Source organism: Lampetra planeri, chromosome 7 (genome assembly GCF_965212315.1).
Source record: "Lampetra planeri chromosome 7, kcLamPlan1.2.h2, whole genome shotgun sequence".
NCBI lineage: Eukaryota > Metazoa > Chordata > Hyperoartia > Petromyzontiformes > Petromyzontidae > Lampetra > Lampetra planeri.
In genome coordinates this window covers 12,323,317-12,340,460 of record NC_136113.1, presented here as the reverse complement: position 1 = coordinate 12,340,460, position 17,144 = coordinate 12,323,317, and the positions used below count along the sequence as shown (strand labels likewise).

At 46.0% G+C, this 17,144-nt stretch overlaps 1 protein-coding gene across 1 annotated transcript in view; it reads left to right on the top strand.

Moving 5' to 3' along the window:
• Positions 1–3,516: 3,516 nt before the first annotated feature.
• The window catches only part of LOC144720152 (uncharacterized), an 80,018-nt gene continuing 66,390 nt past the window's right edge, over positions 3,517–17,144 (top strand). Inside the window, exons 1-2 of the mRNA XM_078596659.1 lie at positions 3,517–3,603; positions 3,715–4,273. Coding sequence (XP_078452785.1) covers positions 3,517–3,603; positions 3,715–4,273 — 646 coding nt within the window. The remainder of the gene's footprint in view (positions 3,604–3,714; positions 4,274–17,144) is intronic.

Here is a 17,144-nt window from a genome sequence, read left to right as displayed (position 1 = left end):
AAGCTGGAAAAATATAAAAATTAAGTTGAGTTTAAAACGCGCCAGTGTATTAAGAACACACTATGCAAGCACTTTACGCTCTATAATTACAAACATAAACACTCATGATTTATATTTTAAATTAAAGATTGGCATTTATGACCGGTTTGTTTAATACCCGCTGTTTGCCATGGGCTGCCTTCATCGCATTGAAGATGTATTAATGATTCTTATAATTCACTGCATCTGACTGGATGTCGCAGTGGCTGGGCATCCGACTGGCATTTCGGGAGGGAGCTCAAATCTTTTCCAGAGTTAACTCAAGTCTTTCATTCCCACGTTATCGATCAATTCACTGCCACTTTGTGGATGTAATTACCCCTGTCATAGGAATGTGGAATCCCCTTCCAAGGCTAAGAGTGACAGTGTTTTTTGTTTTAATACCCCAAATTTTCCACTACAGCGCTCAATGATATTTCGTACTTTTTTATCTGCTGATGGCCCACGTGCTGTAGAGAGATGGTACTTGCTAATAACATCTGGTAAACAAGCAGTATCGGTTTAGCATGCCTACCTCTGCCGATGAGCCCCAGGAAGACGAAACCGGTCGAGTGTTTGCATGCTTAAACCAACACTGCTCGTGAACACAAGGCAAACCTATGGCTAACTTCATGAGACATTGTTGCCCTGGCAAAACTAAATATTTGTGATAACTGAAGATTTTAAGCACTCGTAAACCAATGTGTTTACCTTTGGCATTCGTCCCACCGAGAGGATCACGCGTTATTAAGGTGCCATGGTACTGTCTACTGATTATATTTGTATCAATTCAGTGCTCGACTCTAACCTGGTAATGGCCTGATCACATTCGTTGTTTCGACGAGGCGTTTGTAGGTACTGCCTATATGAGTTACGCAATCTCAATTAAGAGTCCTTTATTTGAGTTTGTAGACGTTTGTATGTTTTCCTTTTCATAAATTGTTATTTTATTTCATGTAGTATTGGTTATATATCCATAATAGAGGGGTTTTTTGGGGTTATATCGCGTAAATATCTAAATGTTTCGTTGAACCCGCCACTACCCAACACAGCCAACGAGTAAGGGTTGTCATGTAAACAGAACGTGGCCAATTCGTCACTAGTACAGCACACCCGGTGTGTTGGAGAGCCAAGCCACAACATTTACAATCTGAGTACGACGTTTCGCCAGCAATTACAACTATCTTCATCAGCCGACAGTCAGATTTGTGGAGAAGTCCACCTGTTTCGTTCCTTATGGGTGATATTGGTCGCGAAAGCCTACGTGTTAAACTGGTTATATGTGTATTCCAGTGGCGGCTCCTGCAAAATCTCTCAGGGGGGGCAAATGTCTGGATGATTGATAAGGATATGGTCCACCCATGCAATGGATAAATTAACAGCTTAAGCATGTAAAGGCAACTTCACTTCTTTAATATTAATGAAAAATAAAGTGACTCTTACAATACATCTTGTTTGTTTCTATACTCACTATTATTACAATCCACTCAGTTTCTTTAATTAAATATTCCACTAGGTGGCGACAAATAATATTGTTGACTGAAACGTGCTTACGTATGATGACGTAAGCACGTTAGTGCGAGCCCTCCCGGAAGCCATAGAGAATGCATTGCAGCGCCCGCCGTTAAAAAAAAAACATCTTATAATGTAAGTCTATGGGAACACTCTGGGCGATTCTCAGCCAGAGTGAAATCGCCCAAAAAGAGGCGGTACTCCACAGAACGTGACATGACGCTGATTGGACTATATCCAGAGGCACAGTAACGGCTCGCTTAACTCTGTGGTTGAGATTGGTGGTGCGTCGCCCAATCGCCCTAATGAAGAAACCGCCCCTGGTGTATTCAATAATGGTTATAGTATGAAATACATGACCCCGCCATAATAACGTGGCATTTTCACCAGTGGATCAGGACCACTGAATTAAATTAACATTTCCACGTACTCAGATAAGCAATGATGTACTTTCACATACGAATAAAACTAACATATTTCATACTGGCATTTCGAATCGTCAACACACTTGCAAGTAATCGTTTCCACCACGTGGATCAGTTCCTCTATTGGACGGCCACTTTAGACTTGTCACAAAGAGGTATTATTGTTATCGACCCTGGAGGATGATAATGATGCCCCTCGATTGCCGTTTGAATTTGCAGCTATTCGATTGTGAGCGCTGTGCGGGCTAAACATATACCCGGCTGAATATCTGCATCATTCACCTACAGTCTGGAGAGCCCAGGGCGACCTTATAGCACTACTACCGCTTCCACGCCTACTACACCTAACGGCATTACACCGGCATCCCTACCACCAACGCGTTTATCACAAACACCCTTAGCACCAAGACGACTACCACCCATTTATTGCCAATACGACCACCCATACCACCAACACTACTATCACCCAAAATATCAACGCTACAACCACCTACGAACCCTATCAGCCCCTACTGCAACCACTAACCCCTGCCTCTTCCCTATCCCTATCACCACCCACCAAGACTCAAATCACTAACCACCCCTATCAAATCCACTACCCCCCCCCACCCCACCAGCAACGCCTACCACCCTTACTACCACCACCACCCCCCCTCCCGCACGCCTACCCCCCCCCCTTAGGACCATCACTCAGCACCAGGGGCAAGTGCTTAGGCTCACGCTGACGTCACGCGCGTCGGATAAAGCGAGGAGCGCGCAGCGAAATGGGACGTGGCTCATATTTGAGAGTCCGCTCGCTGCTCACTCGCTCGGGCTCAGTCGGGGGTCGCACAGTTTTTTCCGCCCGGCTCCGGCTGCCTACAGCCTCAGCGCACGAGGGCTTGGCTTTGACGGCTACGACGCACGCCTGCCCGCACACCACACGCACTGAGACGCACGCACGCACGCTAATGTCATGCACGAAGGCTGCATCTCGCGTGGACTCTTAATCACAGCAACGCCAAAATAAAGCGGCAGGAGCAGCAGCAGGAGCAGCAGCATCGCGTCGCTTGCAGTTCATGTTCACGACATTCTCTCACATCGTTTGTACCGGTAGAGCAACGATAGGAATTGGGCTCTAAATTTTTTAAAAAGGGACAAGCCTCTCTCGCTAGACTCACAGGCTCGTGTCGGACACGCGTTTTACGCATTGAGCCCGCAGCGGAGCACTGCGGTTCTGTAACCACGTCCGACAAACACCAAATGAACTCGCGCTGACGAACTGCGTGGCTCAGAGGGAAGGGACGTGCGCTTGGTGTGCGTTTCTTTGGGGAGGGCGGCGGGGGGGGCGGCTAGTGTAGTAGAGAGGGGGAAGGGGTGTGGGAGTGGACAGGTTACCTTGGCACTCGAGGGAAGCCCCGCTGCAATGCGTTGCCCGTGAATGCAGGGAGGGGAACCTCTCCGAAGCCACCCGTCCTCCCTCGCCATCCCGTCGCGCGCGCCCGAGAGAGAGAGAGGAGGGAGAGAGAGAGAGCGCTCATTTCTCTCACTGCCTCCTGCCGCTGTCACAGCGGTCAGCAGCATGGGCGAGGAGCTCTCGGCACCTCGTCGTCTGCCGCCCCTGCAGATGAACATCATGCCGACGACGGCGACGACGAAGAACAAGAAGGTGACGATGGTGGTGACGATGAGCGTGCAGCTGCTACTGCTGCTCCTGCTGCTGCCGCCACCGCCCTCGGACGCGCTCTCCGCGAGTCGCTCCACGCCCCCGGGCTGGGAGAGCGGCTACGTGTTCTCCCCGCCCGCGGGGCTGGTGCGCAGGCTGGCGGGCAGCGGCGACGCGCCGGGTGACACAGCCCGCGCCGAGCTGCTGCTGCAGGAGCCCTGCAGCCCGCCGGCTCCCGCGCCGGGCGACGCGGCGGCTGCAGCGGCGGGGTCCGCCGCCCGGACCGGCTCCCCGTCGTCATCAGCCTCAGCCTCGTCCTCATTGGGGACGCTCCCAGCGGAGTCCGAGCGCACGGTGCTGCGCGGGTACCCGCTGCCTCCCCCGATATGGTTCCGCGGCCGCATCGGCAGGGTGGTCACTCTGACGGTGCCGAGCGACGCGCTCAAGAGGTGCGCGGCGGGGAACGCGACTTCCGCGGCCGGACGAGGAGCCGCAGGGGCCGAAGGGGCACCGGGAGCTACAACAGGAACGGGGCCCCTGGACGTGACCGCCCAGCTCATGGAGGCCGTGCGGGGCATGGACCCCCGTGTCCGTCTCACGCTGCGTCTGAGGCCGCGGCCCGCGTGGAGGCACGTGCACACGCAGCCGCTGCTCGTCATCACCACCACCACGGGTGAGCGCGTCCAGGTTGGATACCTGCAAGTGGCGTCGCGCTTAGTTTGAGCGGCGGAGGTGGGGGAGCGATTGTGTTTAAACCCCGGACGGGTTGCGATGTCGTTCGAGCAGCAGCGCTTGGCTCAGCCCGGGGGAAAAAAGGGCTGCGAGTTCAAATACCGGCGACCTATTATTATCAATATGATGTCGATAAAATCAGTGTCGGGGAGTTCACGGGTGGTCGTCTTTACGGATCACGCCACTGGAATGTGGAGTTTTCACCGGCGCACTCTGGCCAGTAACTGACAATGGACGTTTGAGCAGGGAGACACTTTGTGCGGTGAAGTATGGTCAAACACCCCCCATGACGGACACGGCGTGGGGGAGCCTTCATCCAGCAGTGGATTGACATGATGTGCATTTGTACACAACGTCTCAAAGCGTCTGGGGCTTTGAGACGATCACATTCGACGTGTTCCTGAGCAAGTTGATTATATATTCCACATTTGTGTGGCGCGCCGCTACGTCAGTCTAATATCGCGAGGGACAACCACCGTTGCCTTCCAGCAAGTGGCTATCCTTACGTTGCATTTTGCGTAGATTATCTACGGGATTTCACCTGCTCAATTGAGACTTCGATGACAACGTAATGTATATCCCTTGCCATGACCAAAATCGTAAAAAAACAATTTTGGCGCGTGCTCGCATTCAAGGGCCGATCCGTCAATTAAATATCGCTTCTTAAGTTGGCAAATAGACAATGTAAAAGAAAACTATTACAAACGAGGCAAAAAAAATAACAAATAAAAGCATTTAAACGAGATTCGTCCTGTGGTAGTGGTGCGGGAGGGGGGTTACTAATTAATGTTCAAATATCGTACAAACACAGTAGTACCGTCACTTGCAGTTTGCAATGTTGCATATTGTGGACTGTAACATAACAGCGTTATGATAACGCAGCTACGATTCAACGACGAACGGGCACCCTTGGAGCGCCTCTCAATCCCACTGAACGGGGACATCTTCACGCGAGCGGAGGCTCAAGCACACATTTGCGAGGTGGCCGTCAAAACTAAGATCGCATTATTTCATAGCCCGCTGTCCACGGTAGTACATCGTTTCAACAACTGTATTTCATAACATTTTTTTTTCGTTTGCTATATCTTACGTGCACTTTGCAAAAAATCGGGCGATGCATTAATGATAACACTGGTCAACACACTTTTTCTGGCATAAGGTATTCCAACGGTTTTAAGGTAATTTAGGGGTGCTGATTCCTAATCTGCATCAGTTTTTGTCTATCACATCAGGTTTTTGAGATATCAAATATTGCATTTTCAATAAAAACTGTAGAAGAAAAATATTAAATAAATGTGGATATCTACATAAAATGATATTATAAACACACTATCCTAAAAATACAGCACCATATTTTAACACTAAAGCAGTCACTGACTCGCAACAACTTGCAATCATAAGTGACAGAGTTATTTTTGGGTAAAATCAATAAAAATGGGGTATGCTGATAGCATAAAAATGAGATGTGATAGAGCAAATCTGAGATCAGATTTGGAATCAGCACCCTGAAATGAGTTTAAAACAGCTGCAAAAGTCCAGGCCAGAAAAAAAATGTTTCTTTTTTGTTGACCAGTGTAATCGGTGGGCTCTCGTCGTGTTCTGAAAGAAGAAGAATAAAGTTACCGGGTGAATTGAACTGGATGGATGGAGTGAGAGACAGAATTAAATATTGGCCGGCTGGCCTTATCCTTACACAACCCGCGGGTGGACGGCGATTTTCGGAGCCATCATAGCTGCAGGGACGCCGACAGCTGTCCATGGGCTACTGCTTTTCCCCGCCTCGTCGGAATCGGAAATGTTTATTTAGACTCGAGGAATCCGATGAGCTTACGGAGAAGCTCCCTTGTCCACAGATGCCCACGACTCTCTGGCTGTCGCCTGACGAGGCTGGTTGTTGTGATGACTCGGCGGTACCTCACAGTGCTCGAAATGTAAATGTTGTAGTGGGTTTACTCTCCCAACACACCGGTGGTGTGCTGGACGCGTAATGAATTGGCATGTTTTGTTTACGTGACACAACTTTACTCATTGGCTTCTATCGGGTGGTGGCGGATTGAATGACACATGTATACGTATGTGATGATACCCAAAAAAAACCTCTATTAGAGATGCCCAGTACATGACCAGTTTTGAGTAATCCTGACTGAGTAATCCTTGTTAGGTGTGTAATCAAATGTGGGGTTACTTAGCGTACCTTGGTGGATTTATGTTTTACGAATGTTTTTTTTAGAAAGACTTCTTTAAAAAAAACATGATTTGAACCGCAATCATCATGAAGAAGTGGTGGTATCAGCGTCTTGGGTGAGTGTGAGAGCAGCAGCATCATACAGGATCACAACAGAAAACACCCATGTAGCTTATTGCAGCTATTGCCAATGTTACAGTGAAATCTGATACAGGGTTACGTTCACTTTTAATCAGAGCGCATTGCTTGAAAAATAAATTACATCACGTCCACGGAGGAAATGGGGCAATGAAATAAGGTGGGTGCGCAGGTGTTAGGCGGTTTATTTCCCTGGATCGTAAGAGGTAGTGGCGGATTGGGGAGGCCTTCATCAAGCAGTGGATTGACCATGGCTGATGACGATAGAAATCCTATCGCAATCAGCTAACGATTACCTTTGTTTAAAGTAACCTTCGAAACACCGTGTGCCGGCCTCGCGGTAAACACGGACGCGCTGCATCCATTATGAACATTCCTTGTACGTATAGCGCCGTGCGAAATGTTGTTGCCACAAATGAATTCAAGATGTTGGGGGATTTCAGATGACAGCTCCATACGCACACGCTCATGGGAATGTCCGTGTTTTATAAAATATGTATTGTGCTGTCACATCAAATAAGACGCGTAGCAATCCCTCTGCGTGGGTCTGTTGATAATGTACGGTAATAGGTTTACACAGTCACTCGCCGAGAACAAATAACGCAAGTGGACATATACACGCGCATTCTGCTTTGCCGAGCCTCCTCTAATATCGAGTAATTGAATGCCCTCTATTAGACACTCTGAGGTTATTTATTCTAAGCCATAAATGATTGTTATAATGAATATCTGTGGTGCTTCATGTCAGCTGGAGCTGTCCGAGGCCGAGCTCCAGAAAGTATGCCATGGTTAAATTTCGATTTAAAGCTTTCGTGACTGCAGGGATTCATCTTCTTGGTTCTTTCGGTAAAAAAGACTCATATCCAGTTTACCTCACATATCCTAGAACATATATAGGTTTTAGTTTTTTTTCTAAATGAGAGAATATCGGCGGTCAGGCGCCGTTCTTCAGGCGGGCATTCCAAATGCATAGGGCCAAGGACCGCAAAAGCCCTGAGCTCCGAAACGTTTTTTCTGCCTAAAAGCGTGGCTGAAAGCAATGATTTTCGTTGGAGAGAGCCGTTTGACCAGCCCAAGTTGGGAGCGTGTCAAGAAGGCAGCGTGTGGAGGCGGACGGCGAGGCTGGGCGGCGTGGAGTCTATGGACAACGCTGAGCATTTGGTACGGATCTTACAGTTTATCGGCAGCGTTACCATCACACATTTGCATGCTCCGTTCATTTGGCGAACACAGGGAGTGATCGCACCGACTCCCGCTGGTCTCTCTTCAATCCGAACTCCTTCCGCTTACCCAAAAGTCACGTGCTGTCACATCCTCCCAACTTTGAGCGGTCTACATTATGTACAGTATTTAACAATTTTAGTCGAGGGAATGTTCAGATTTTTTTGATTTTTTTTCAGCGCTGACACCCGAAGCACATGGTGGCCTACTCACGTGCATGATGTCATTGGGTCTTTAACATTCATTTTTTCTTTATATAATAAAATCAGAGTACAATTAACAAAAAAACTCTACACACTCATCAACAGCACTACCTTAAGTTTAAAATGTATATATACAATCGGCTACGTTTCGGGTAATGCCCCTTCATCACACAAAAGAGCGAGAGAGAGCACTTTGGTCACCGACTCGCAGAAATCGATTGATCGCTGGCTCAGTGGTAACTACGCTAAAGACTGACGACCAATCATCCCGTGGAGTGCATTCTTTGATGGCCATCGATCAGCCGGAATGTTTATTTTCATAAAGATAATTATTAATACCTGTATCACTTCAAGCGAAAACATGTTTTTGTATGGTATATGAGCATGTGGAGCATGCGAGTTATTTAAATAGGAAGACGGGTTAAGCAACGTTGACGTTTAGAAAGGAACGTGGAAAGAAAGAGTGGTCATCAGGGAAGAGGAGGCTGTGTTTGGTGGCACGGCCAGGTTATCGAGACACCCACCGGAGTGGCATCCTGTGTTAATTGTGTTAATTGAGGGTTTGTTTTAGTTCAGTCATTGATGAACTGTGGAATTTGTGTGCAGTCTCAGTCTGTGGATTTCATTTCATCATTCTCTTAGCCGAGTCGACGAAAGCAGGCACACATTCACTCCACTTCTTAATTGTTAAATGTTGATGTGATGGGGCATAACCCCCCCCCCTAATAGTATCAGGGCAGCCAATCAGTGAACTCATTCAATAATATATCTACACACATAGCCAATTACCAAGCACTGAGCGTGACTATATTATCTCAGATTTCATCTTCATATAGACTTGTTCATTTAATCTCATCGTAGTTTCGCTCTGCTCACCTCACAGCCAATGTGCAATGGAATAAACACTTTGTTCACGAATACTCGTGGCACCCAGAGGTTTGGCGACCAAGGACTGGGAAGTGTTAAGTTGACCATGAGAGCGTAACGCACGCGCGCACGTTAAGGGGGTAAATCTCTTGAAGGGGTTTAATTTCATGCAACCAGTCCACAGGTGTTGACTGTTGCAGGAAGGCAGGAAGCCATTCGTGATGCGTGAGCGCATCAGCAGCATTCACTGGCTTGGATGACAACCTTCACTTTCTAGATTTGAAGCTTTCGTGACTGCAAGGATTCATATTCTTAGGTTTTTTCGGTAAAGTCACGGAGGTAAAAAAAAAACATTTTAAATTAATAAGAGTAAAATAAAAATTAAATAAAAATCACGACGTTTCGGAGGCAAGCTATCGTGCTGTGACGGTTCCACCTGAAGACGGAGGCTTGTGTTGCCTCCGAAACGTCGTGACTTTTATTTGACTTTTATTAATTGAACATTTTGTTTTACCTACGTGACTTTACCCAAAAAACCTAAGAATATGAACCTTCACTTTGTCGCGAGTCGTCAACAAAAAAAGAGCCGAGAGTGTGGTAGAGCCGCATTGAAAACCTGGCGCCAATTCCACACGTTAGTTGATGTCGTGGCGTTTGCGTTATTATTTTACAATTCCCCCGCCCCGCACTCGTAACGATTAACCCGATCTGTGCGCCCGTGCCTCGTGCGTGCACGGAATGACTAAGTCGTCCCCCCGCCCCCCTCCTTGCCTTCCGCTACAACGGGACGAGTGAAGCAACTGGCAGGCAGTGCTGGAATGACAATGGTGGATCTCAACGACTATCCCCAAAAAAAACAACAACTCCGCGTTAGGAGCGCGGGCATTCCAGATTAGAAGGCAAACCGAGCGCTCGGGACAGGGCCCGCAGCTCGGGGTTACGAGCACTCTGGGTCGCATTTTCATCGCTGAACTTTATTTATTGTGCCCTCCGTCACCCCCCGTAGTTTTACACCCTCTGGAAAAATCACCTTCCTCGCCCTAACACTACGATGAGCTGCTGGGGATATTGCTACGATATTGTTGCCGTGAATGGGTTGTGGCTAAGGTCCATGCTAAGCGAGGGAGACCTTTCAATGGTGTCAGTGGAGTGCGCGCTAACCCACGGTGCCACGTGGCGAGGAGTATTCGAAAGGAGAATAGACTCCCAAACATGGGCACAGGTGGCGGCAGTAACCTACCTGCTGCACTTCCTAAAAGAAAGCACCCTGAATGACATCACCATCAAATTTCGATTCAAAGCTTTCGTGATTGCAGGGATTCATCTTCTTGGTTCTTTCGGTAAAGTCACGTAGAAGGGAAGTAATAAAATAATAAAAATAAAACAATAAAATAAAATAATTCTCACGACGTTTCGGCTACAACGCAAGCAGCCGTCTTCAGGTGAAGAATGAGACACTACCAAGCCAGGAGCTTATATATAAGCTGGGTTGGAGGTGGAAGAAGAGCGCCTTAACAAAAAGAATGTGCATATGAAGAGGGATTTAGCATATTCATGGGAAATGCGTAGGAGGTGGGTGGGGGGGTTTCATAGTCATATTATGCCCATGCATTATGCAGGATCAACAGCACCAAGAGGGGGTGCAGGGAGTAGCATTAACAAAGGAAAGGAATGTTAATAGTATGTAGCTGCAGTTACTAAATAACCACGTAGAAAACTAAAGTATAAACTGCATAGCACCATCAGTATACTTACTATACTATACAATAAGCTGAGTTACTAACAGCAAGTAATACATTACAATTCTACGTCGTCAAAATTATATAATATGCTTCCATCTAAACTTTTATTATTTTATTACTTCCCTTCTACGTGACTTTACCGAAAGAACCAAGAAGACATCACCATCGTTGAATGATCCCTGGTGTTTGTGTATCTGTGCAATGGGGCTGACTGCCGTGCCACGATACACATGTGTGTAAACCCAGTTTACAATGCACCTATCACTTACAGGCTGTTTTCATTGCTTAGGCTCGTGAGTGGAATACTAAGCTCTTTTGGTTTGTTCCGAGTAGAGGCCAGGCATAGTGAAATAAAATCCTTACTCTGTTGTATTTGTTTTGACTTCAATTATATGGTCGTTCAAGAAACGACGACTATTTGCCAGGTGTCGCGTATCAAGGCGTGTTGCTGCGACCACAGTCAAAACAAGGCGGTGTCACCACGCAGCGATGCGTGGGATGAGTGGAGTGCGATGCCCTCTTCTGTTGGCAACTCTGAGCCGGTCTTGGTAACTCCGCAATTCTATGGCTGGGGGTGGGGGTGGGAAGCAAAGAGAGCAACAGCTATTTACTTTCCAACGGCAGACGTCCCAAAAAGGATCTTGCTTCCAGACAGAACACTCAGCTTTTGGTTTAGCACTCCCTCAAAAGATGACAATGTCTTGGATATAGTGCATGGCTTTAGATCTGGGAGAGAGTGGTCAACGCACTGCCTTGTGAACCCCGAGACTTCACGGATAACATTGGTAGTGGGCGATATCTAAACCGGTCCTGGGCACCCCCCCCCCCCTCCACTTTTGCCAGTGGCCAGCATGGTGAAGTATGGTCAAACAACCCCCATGACCGATACGGCGGTGGTGGTAGGGGGGGGGTTCCTTGATCCAGCAGAGAATTGACCGAGAGCTGAAAATGATAACAATTTCAGATCTACTCTTTGGTTCTTCCGGTAAAGTCACGTAGGTAGACATAAAATAAATCACGACGCTTCGAACGCAACACAAGCGCCCGTCTTCAGGTGAAAATCGCTTCAAATCAAAATTGCAGATATATGTTAAAAAGCTACAGGTTACAGTGTGCCACTTTTGGAAGAAGAAGAAGAAGATAGGGCACCATCCCTGTCGTTATTCTCCACTTACAGAGCAATGTAAATGATATCACGTGTCATCGGCTCACGTGAGTTCCACTCTGTGGGAAGCCCCGTTGAGAGACCGACTTGTCTCGTGGCAATATAGAAGAAGCCTGCTCACCTCTGGCCCAGGATCACCGGTAGATATGAGCAACTCTTAAGGTTGACTGGGGATATTCTTCGAACACTGACTTTATTTAAATGGACGGTTATCGGTGAAACATAAACACGGAGATTGCACTAATGTGTCGGATTGTAACACAATACGCCTTGTGCTCATTTGACACCTCCAGTTTTTGCCGATTGCGTATAAATTGCTGTTAGCGTCACACCTCTCGACCTGGTGAATTCGGGCATCACACGCGCTAACAGTTGGGGAAAGGAGAATAGACTCCCAAACATGGGCACAGGTGGCGGCAGTAACCTACCTGCTGCACTTCCTAAAAGAAAGCACCCTGAATGACATCACCATCAAATTTCGATTCAAAGCTTTCGTGATTGCAGGGATTCATCTTCTTGGTTCTTTCGGTAAAGTCACGTAGAAGGGAAATAATAAAATAATGAAAATAAAAACATAATAAAATAATAAAAATAAAAACATAATAAAATAAAAAGTCTCTTGTAAAGTCACGATTAAAACACGGTCGTGTGTTTTTTATTATTATAGCCCGATGTTTTTTTTTAAATAAACAATCGCTCGCCCGTTCACCCTGCCACGTTCGCAATTCTTCTACGATTCGTGCAAACTATCACACAGGTATGTGTGTGTTTGGCACTTTACACCCGTGGGGGGGGGGGGTGTTTTAAACCCAGCTCCTTGCTTCAACCGTTAGTTACAGTTTGGGTGACCTTGTTGATGGTTCACATTTGGTCGTGGCCTTCTGTTATCGCGCTGCGTGCGTGGATCGTCAAGAGTCACGTGTCCCCCTGTCGTACCACGTGCTTGGTGACTGTTCATCCGGCAGGGGCGGACATTATTTTGAATTCACAATCTGAAGATTGTAACACAAAGGCCCAGTGTAAAACATAAACATTTATACACGGTTGTGTTGGAAAGTGTGTGGGCGCAAGGACATTTATTTTCAATTTTAACCGCGCAATGTTTTATACGATCTGTGTGTACATTTTTTAAAATACCGGTTATGTTCTTTGCACGCTCAAGGACTCGTCAAAACAATTTTGTGGGAAATACAATTCCATTCTGGCCTCGGTGAGCAACGCTCCACCTCAAGTGGCGTCAGAGAATGGCTCTGGACGACGACGTCACGACGACTGCTTCGGAATGCATTCACGGGGGGGGGGGGGGGGACTTTGTTAATCTACCCAAGTTTGGGAGCACATCTTTAATACAATGGGCAAAGGGTGTTGGTTGCATGGGAATCTAAGCAAAGTGTTTAAATCTCAGCCGGTGTATGCAGATGTAAGTGAACATTTTATGTTTTATCAGTCATCGGTGATTGGGTTCCCAACAATCAAGTAGCTATACATGAGATCCTGTAAAATTTTTGCAGTAATTGAAGTATATTGGGTAAACATTACAGCTGGGCTATCAGAATGCTTTAGCAATAAATTACTCTACAAATTATAATTTAGAGAGGAATTTCTCACCTCATCTCAAACTCTTTTCCTATGTGTGCCGCTGGTTGGGAGGTGATTGATGACGCCATCATCATCAGCCACGTCACGCTGGGCGTGGCTTGTAGGGGGTTTCCCGCATTCAGGAGGCCCGAGTCATCCGCCACAAAGAATACGTCGATGGCAACATTATGTTGGTACATCGATTTAATTGACTGATCGTCCCAGGTCTAATAAATATACTTACTGCTGCAAATGCAAACCTTGTGACTCATAATGTTTCAGAGAACTTTAACAGTCAAACGGGCGATGCTCTGCGCTGCAACCACACAATGAATGGCTTCTGCGTACAATGCACGGAAATGACTTTGCCATGCCGCCGAGCTGATTTTATTTAATTTCTGTCTCGGCATTTATATACACATGTATTGTCAATATCATTTCCTGGCCTTTCTCATGCTTTATGCGTCTGATTTTATTTCTGCCTGTGCCACATCACCTCCGCAGCCTCCATTGAATCGCTGCCAGAGGTCGCAAACGGGTTTTGATTCCTTACCCGTACCCGTACCCGGCCGCACCAGGGTCGTAAACGGGTACCCGTACCCGGCCGGGTATGGGGTACCCATACGCTACCCGTACCCTACCCGAAATGAGTGACAAACGGTTACTCACCGGTGACTCACGGCCTACCCGTACCCGTACCCGGCCGCACCAGGGTCGCAAACGGGTACCCGTACCCGGCCGGGTACGGGTAGCCGGGTATCGGGTAGGGTACGGGTATCGGGTACCCGGTTGCGACCTCTGATCGCTGCATACCGCAGGGTTCCTTCCTCTCCTGTACTGTGTGCCTGAAGCTTGTTAACTCCCTCGCCCGGTATGCAGGAGGTCGTGGGTACATTTGGACTTGCCACGTTGTCCCACATGTTCTCCCACTGGTAGAACAGGGCAAATATGCTATACCTTTACACGTGATAAGCCACTTCGTTGAGCTATAATTTTTGGTCATATCGCTTATGAAAGAGAGCTAGAAAGCTCAGTAGGCCATACCAAGTAAAATAACAAATAGCTTAATAAAATAGTTTAATCGTTTAAAATCAACACTGCTGGCTATTCTCTCTTGTACAAGAATGGTTGTGGTTACATGTTCCTTTACTATAGCTCAGGGGATGTCAAAACTTGTTGAATTTTTGGACAAATTGACAAACAAGTTAAGAGCCATGGACCACAGACGTTAACCGATATTAAATGTGATACATACTAAAACATCGTAATGTGTGCATTACTCACCAATAGGGATGTAGTTAAACAGTAGAAAAGATATACAAGAGGTATTACTGGAGTGACATAAGAGAAAAAGGCATGCATAAAATAATTTAAACATAAACATTAACATAAAATCAAACAACAGGTTTAAGTTCTGATTTAAAGCTTCCGTGACTGCAGGGATTCATATTATTGGTTCTTTCGGTAAAGTCACGTAGAAGGGAAACAATACAATAATAAAAATATAAAAAATAAAATTGTGTGAGAATTTTTTTTTTCAATTAAATATATATAACAATAAAATTGTGTGAGAATTAATTGTTTTATATTTGTATTATTTTATTGTTTCCCTTCTACGTGACTTTACCGAAACAACCAAGAATATGTTTAAGTTCAACAAATTAAAATGCAGAGTGAAACATAGAGTCAGAAAAGGCCATAAAAGTAAAAAGTTCTGGAGTGCTGCATAATAAAATTCAGAATTCAACATTCGAATTCGTATACGCATCATCGCAGCAAATAGTTGGACATGCATATGAAATATTTGACATTCAGATGAAAGACAGCAAGTCTAAAAGCATTTACATTTATATTGTCGGGAGTGTGAATTAATAGAAAATTTAAAAAGTGACTGTGATCATATTGTCTGTGAATATAGATGCAACATTGTTTGATCTGTGTAGAGCATCTTGCTTGAAATACAAATGTCGATAATGATTGTGTATAATAAAGGTTTTCTGGGTTAGATCGCATAAATGTGTCGTCAAACCTGCCACCACATTGACACAGCAAATTAGTAAGGTTCGTCACGTGAACAGAACGTGACAATTCGTTATTAGTGCAACCACAACATGTTGTGGCTTGGCTCTCCAACACACCGGTGTGCTGTACGAGAAACGAATTGGCACGTTCTGTTTACGTGACAAACCTTAATAATTAGCTGTGTCGGGTGGTGGCGGGTTAAATGAGACATTGATATATTTACGCGAGCTAACCCAAAAAAAAAATCTGTGGAGCGGATGAAACTGGTCGCGAAAGCCTTCCTACTACGCGTTACATTTCTTGTGTATTTTGTGGACTGTGCAACAACAAAACGTGTCCCTCTTAAAACGGTTTTCTCTTCAATGTAACTGGATAAGATTGGTTGTAAATTATTCATCATCCAATTAGAAGACAAATTTATCTCACTGCCTATTTCTCCGAATAGATGTCAGGAGCACGCCCGTCTGATTGCAGCGATTACCGTGATCGACCGAGAAGTTTTCACCAAGAATAAAGCTCCCACATTATCACCCAACCTCAGCACTGGAGCGCCTGAGCGATAAGCTCGGGTGCAAGGAAGAAGAATACACCAAGTACATGGGGGTACATTCCTAAACCTTAGAACAGTCTTAAATATCTGAGCCCAGAACGGCAATGACCTGGCCAACCGCCCCCCCACCCAAAGCAAATCCCCCCCCCCACCTTCCCCTTCTCTAATGAGTCCGGTGTGCCTGATACCGTCGATGCCCCTGGCAATGCTGTCCAGAACGTCAGGATGTTGCAATGTATGATGTGTGAGGGAGGATGCAGAATATGTTTATATATATATAAAAAATTTACCCGTAAAAACAAAGTTTTTCACTATAAATCCTTTATATGCGTGGCGGCTAGAGTCCTCTCGTTTTCTGGCTTGAGATGGCTGCCACCTATGGGTCAGATGATTGCCTGCCACCATTAAGCAATTGGTAATTAAATATAATTTATTTTTTCCTAAAAGTCTAAAATTTCGGGAAAAAAATGTTCACGAAAATAAATTGTCACGCACAACGAGTCTGTGTGCAAAATGTCAGCTCGATTGGATCACGGGAAGTGGGTTAAAAAACGACCGGAAGATTTGCACGATCGTAAGCGCGCAAGCGCGCAAGCAAGTGAACTTAATATAAAGGATTTAAAAAAGTAACAAAGCTCCAAAGTGGAGCAGACAACCCAATTGTTTAGGGCAGCGCTTTCGAGCTGACCACAACACGCCATCATCGTCAATTGCCAAGTAAGTGGGGGCAACCGGTTGGTAAGGGGGCAGATGCACGTGACCTGAAAACAAAGGTGGTGCCCTGCAACTGTTGATGCAACTTCTAGATTTGAAGCTTTCGTGACTGCAAGTATTCATATTCTTAGGTTTTTTCGGTAAAGTCACGTAGGTAAATAATTAAAATTAATAAAAGTAAAATAAAAATAAAATCACGACGTTTCGGAGGCAACACAAGCATCCGTCTTCAGGTGGAACCGTCACAGCACACTTGCTGTATCAAGTAAATGTATCAAGTAAATGAGACAGCAAGCGTGCTGTGACGGTTCCACCTGAAGACGGAAGCTTGTGTTGCCTCCGAAACGTCGTGATTTTTATTTTACTTGTATTAATTTTAATTTTTTTCCTACGTGACTTTACCGAAACAACCCAAGAATATGTTGAT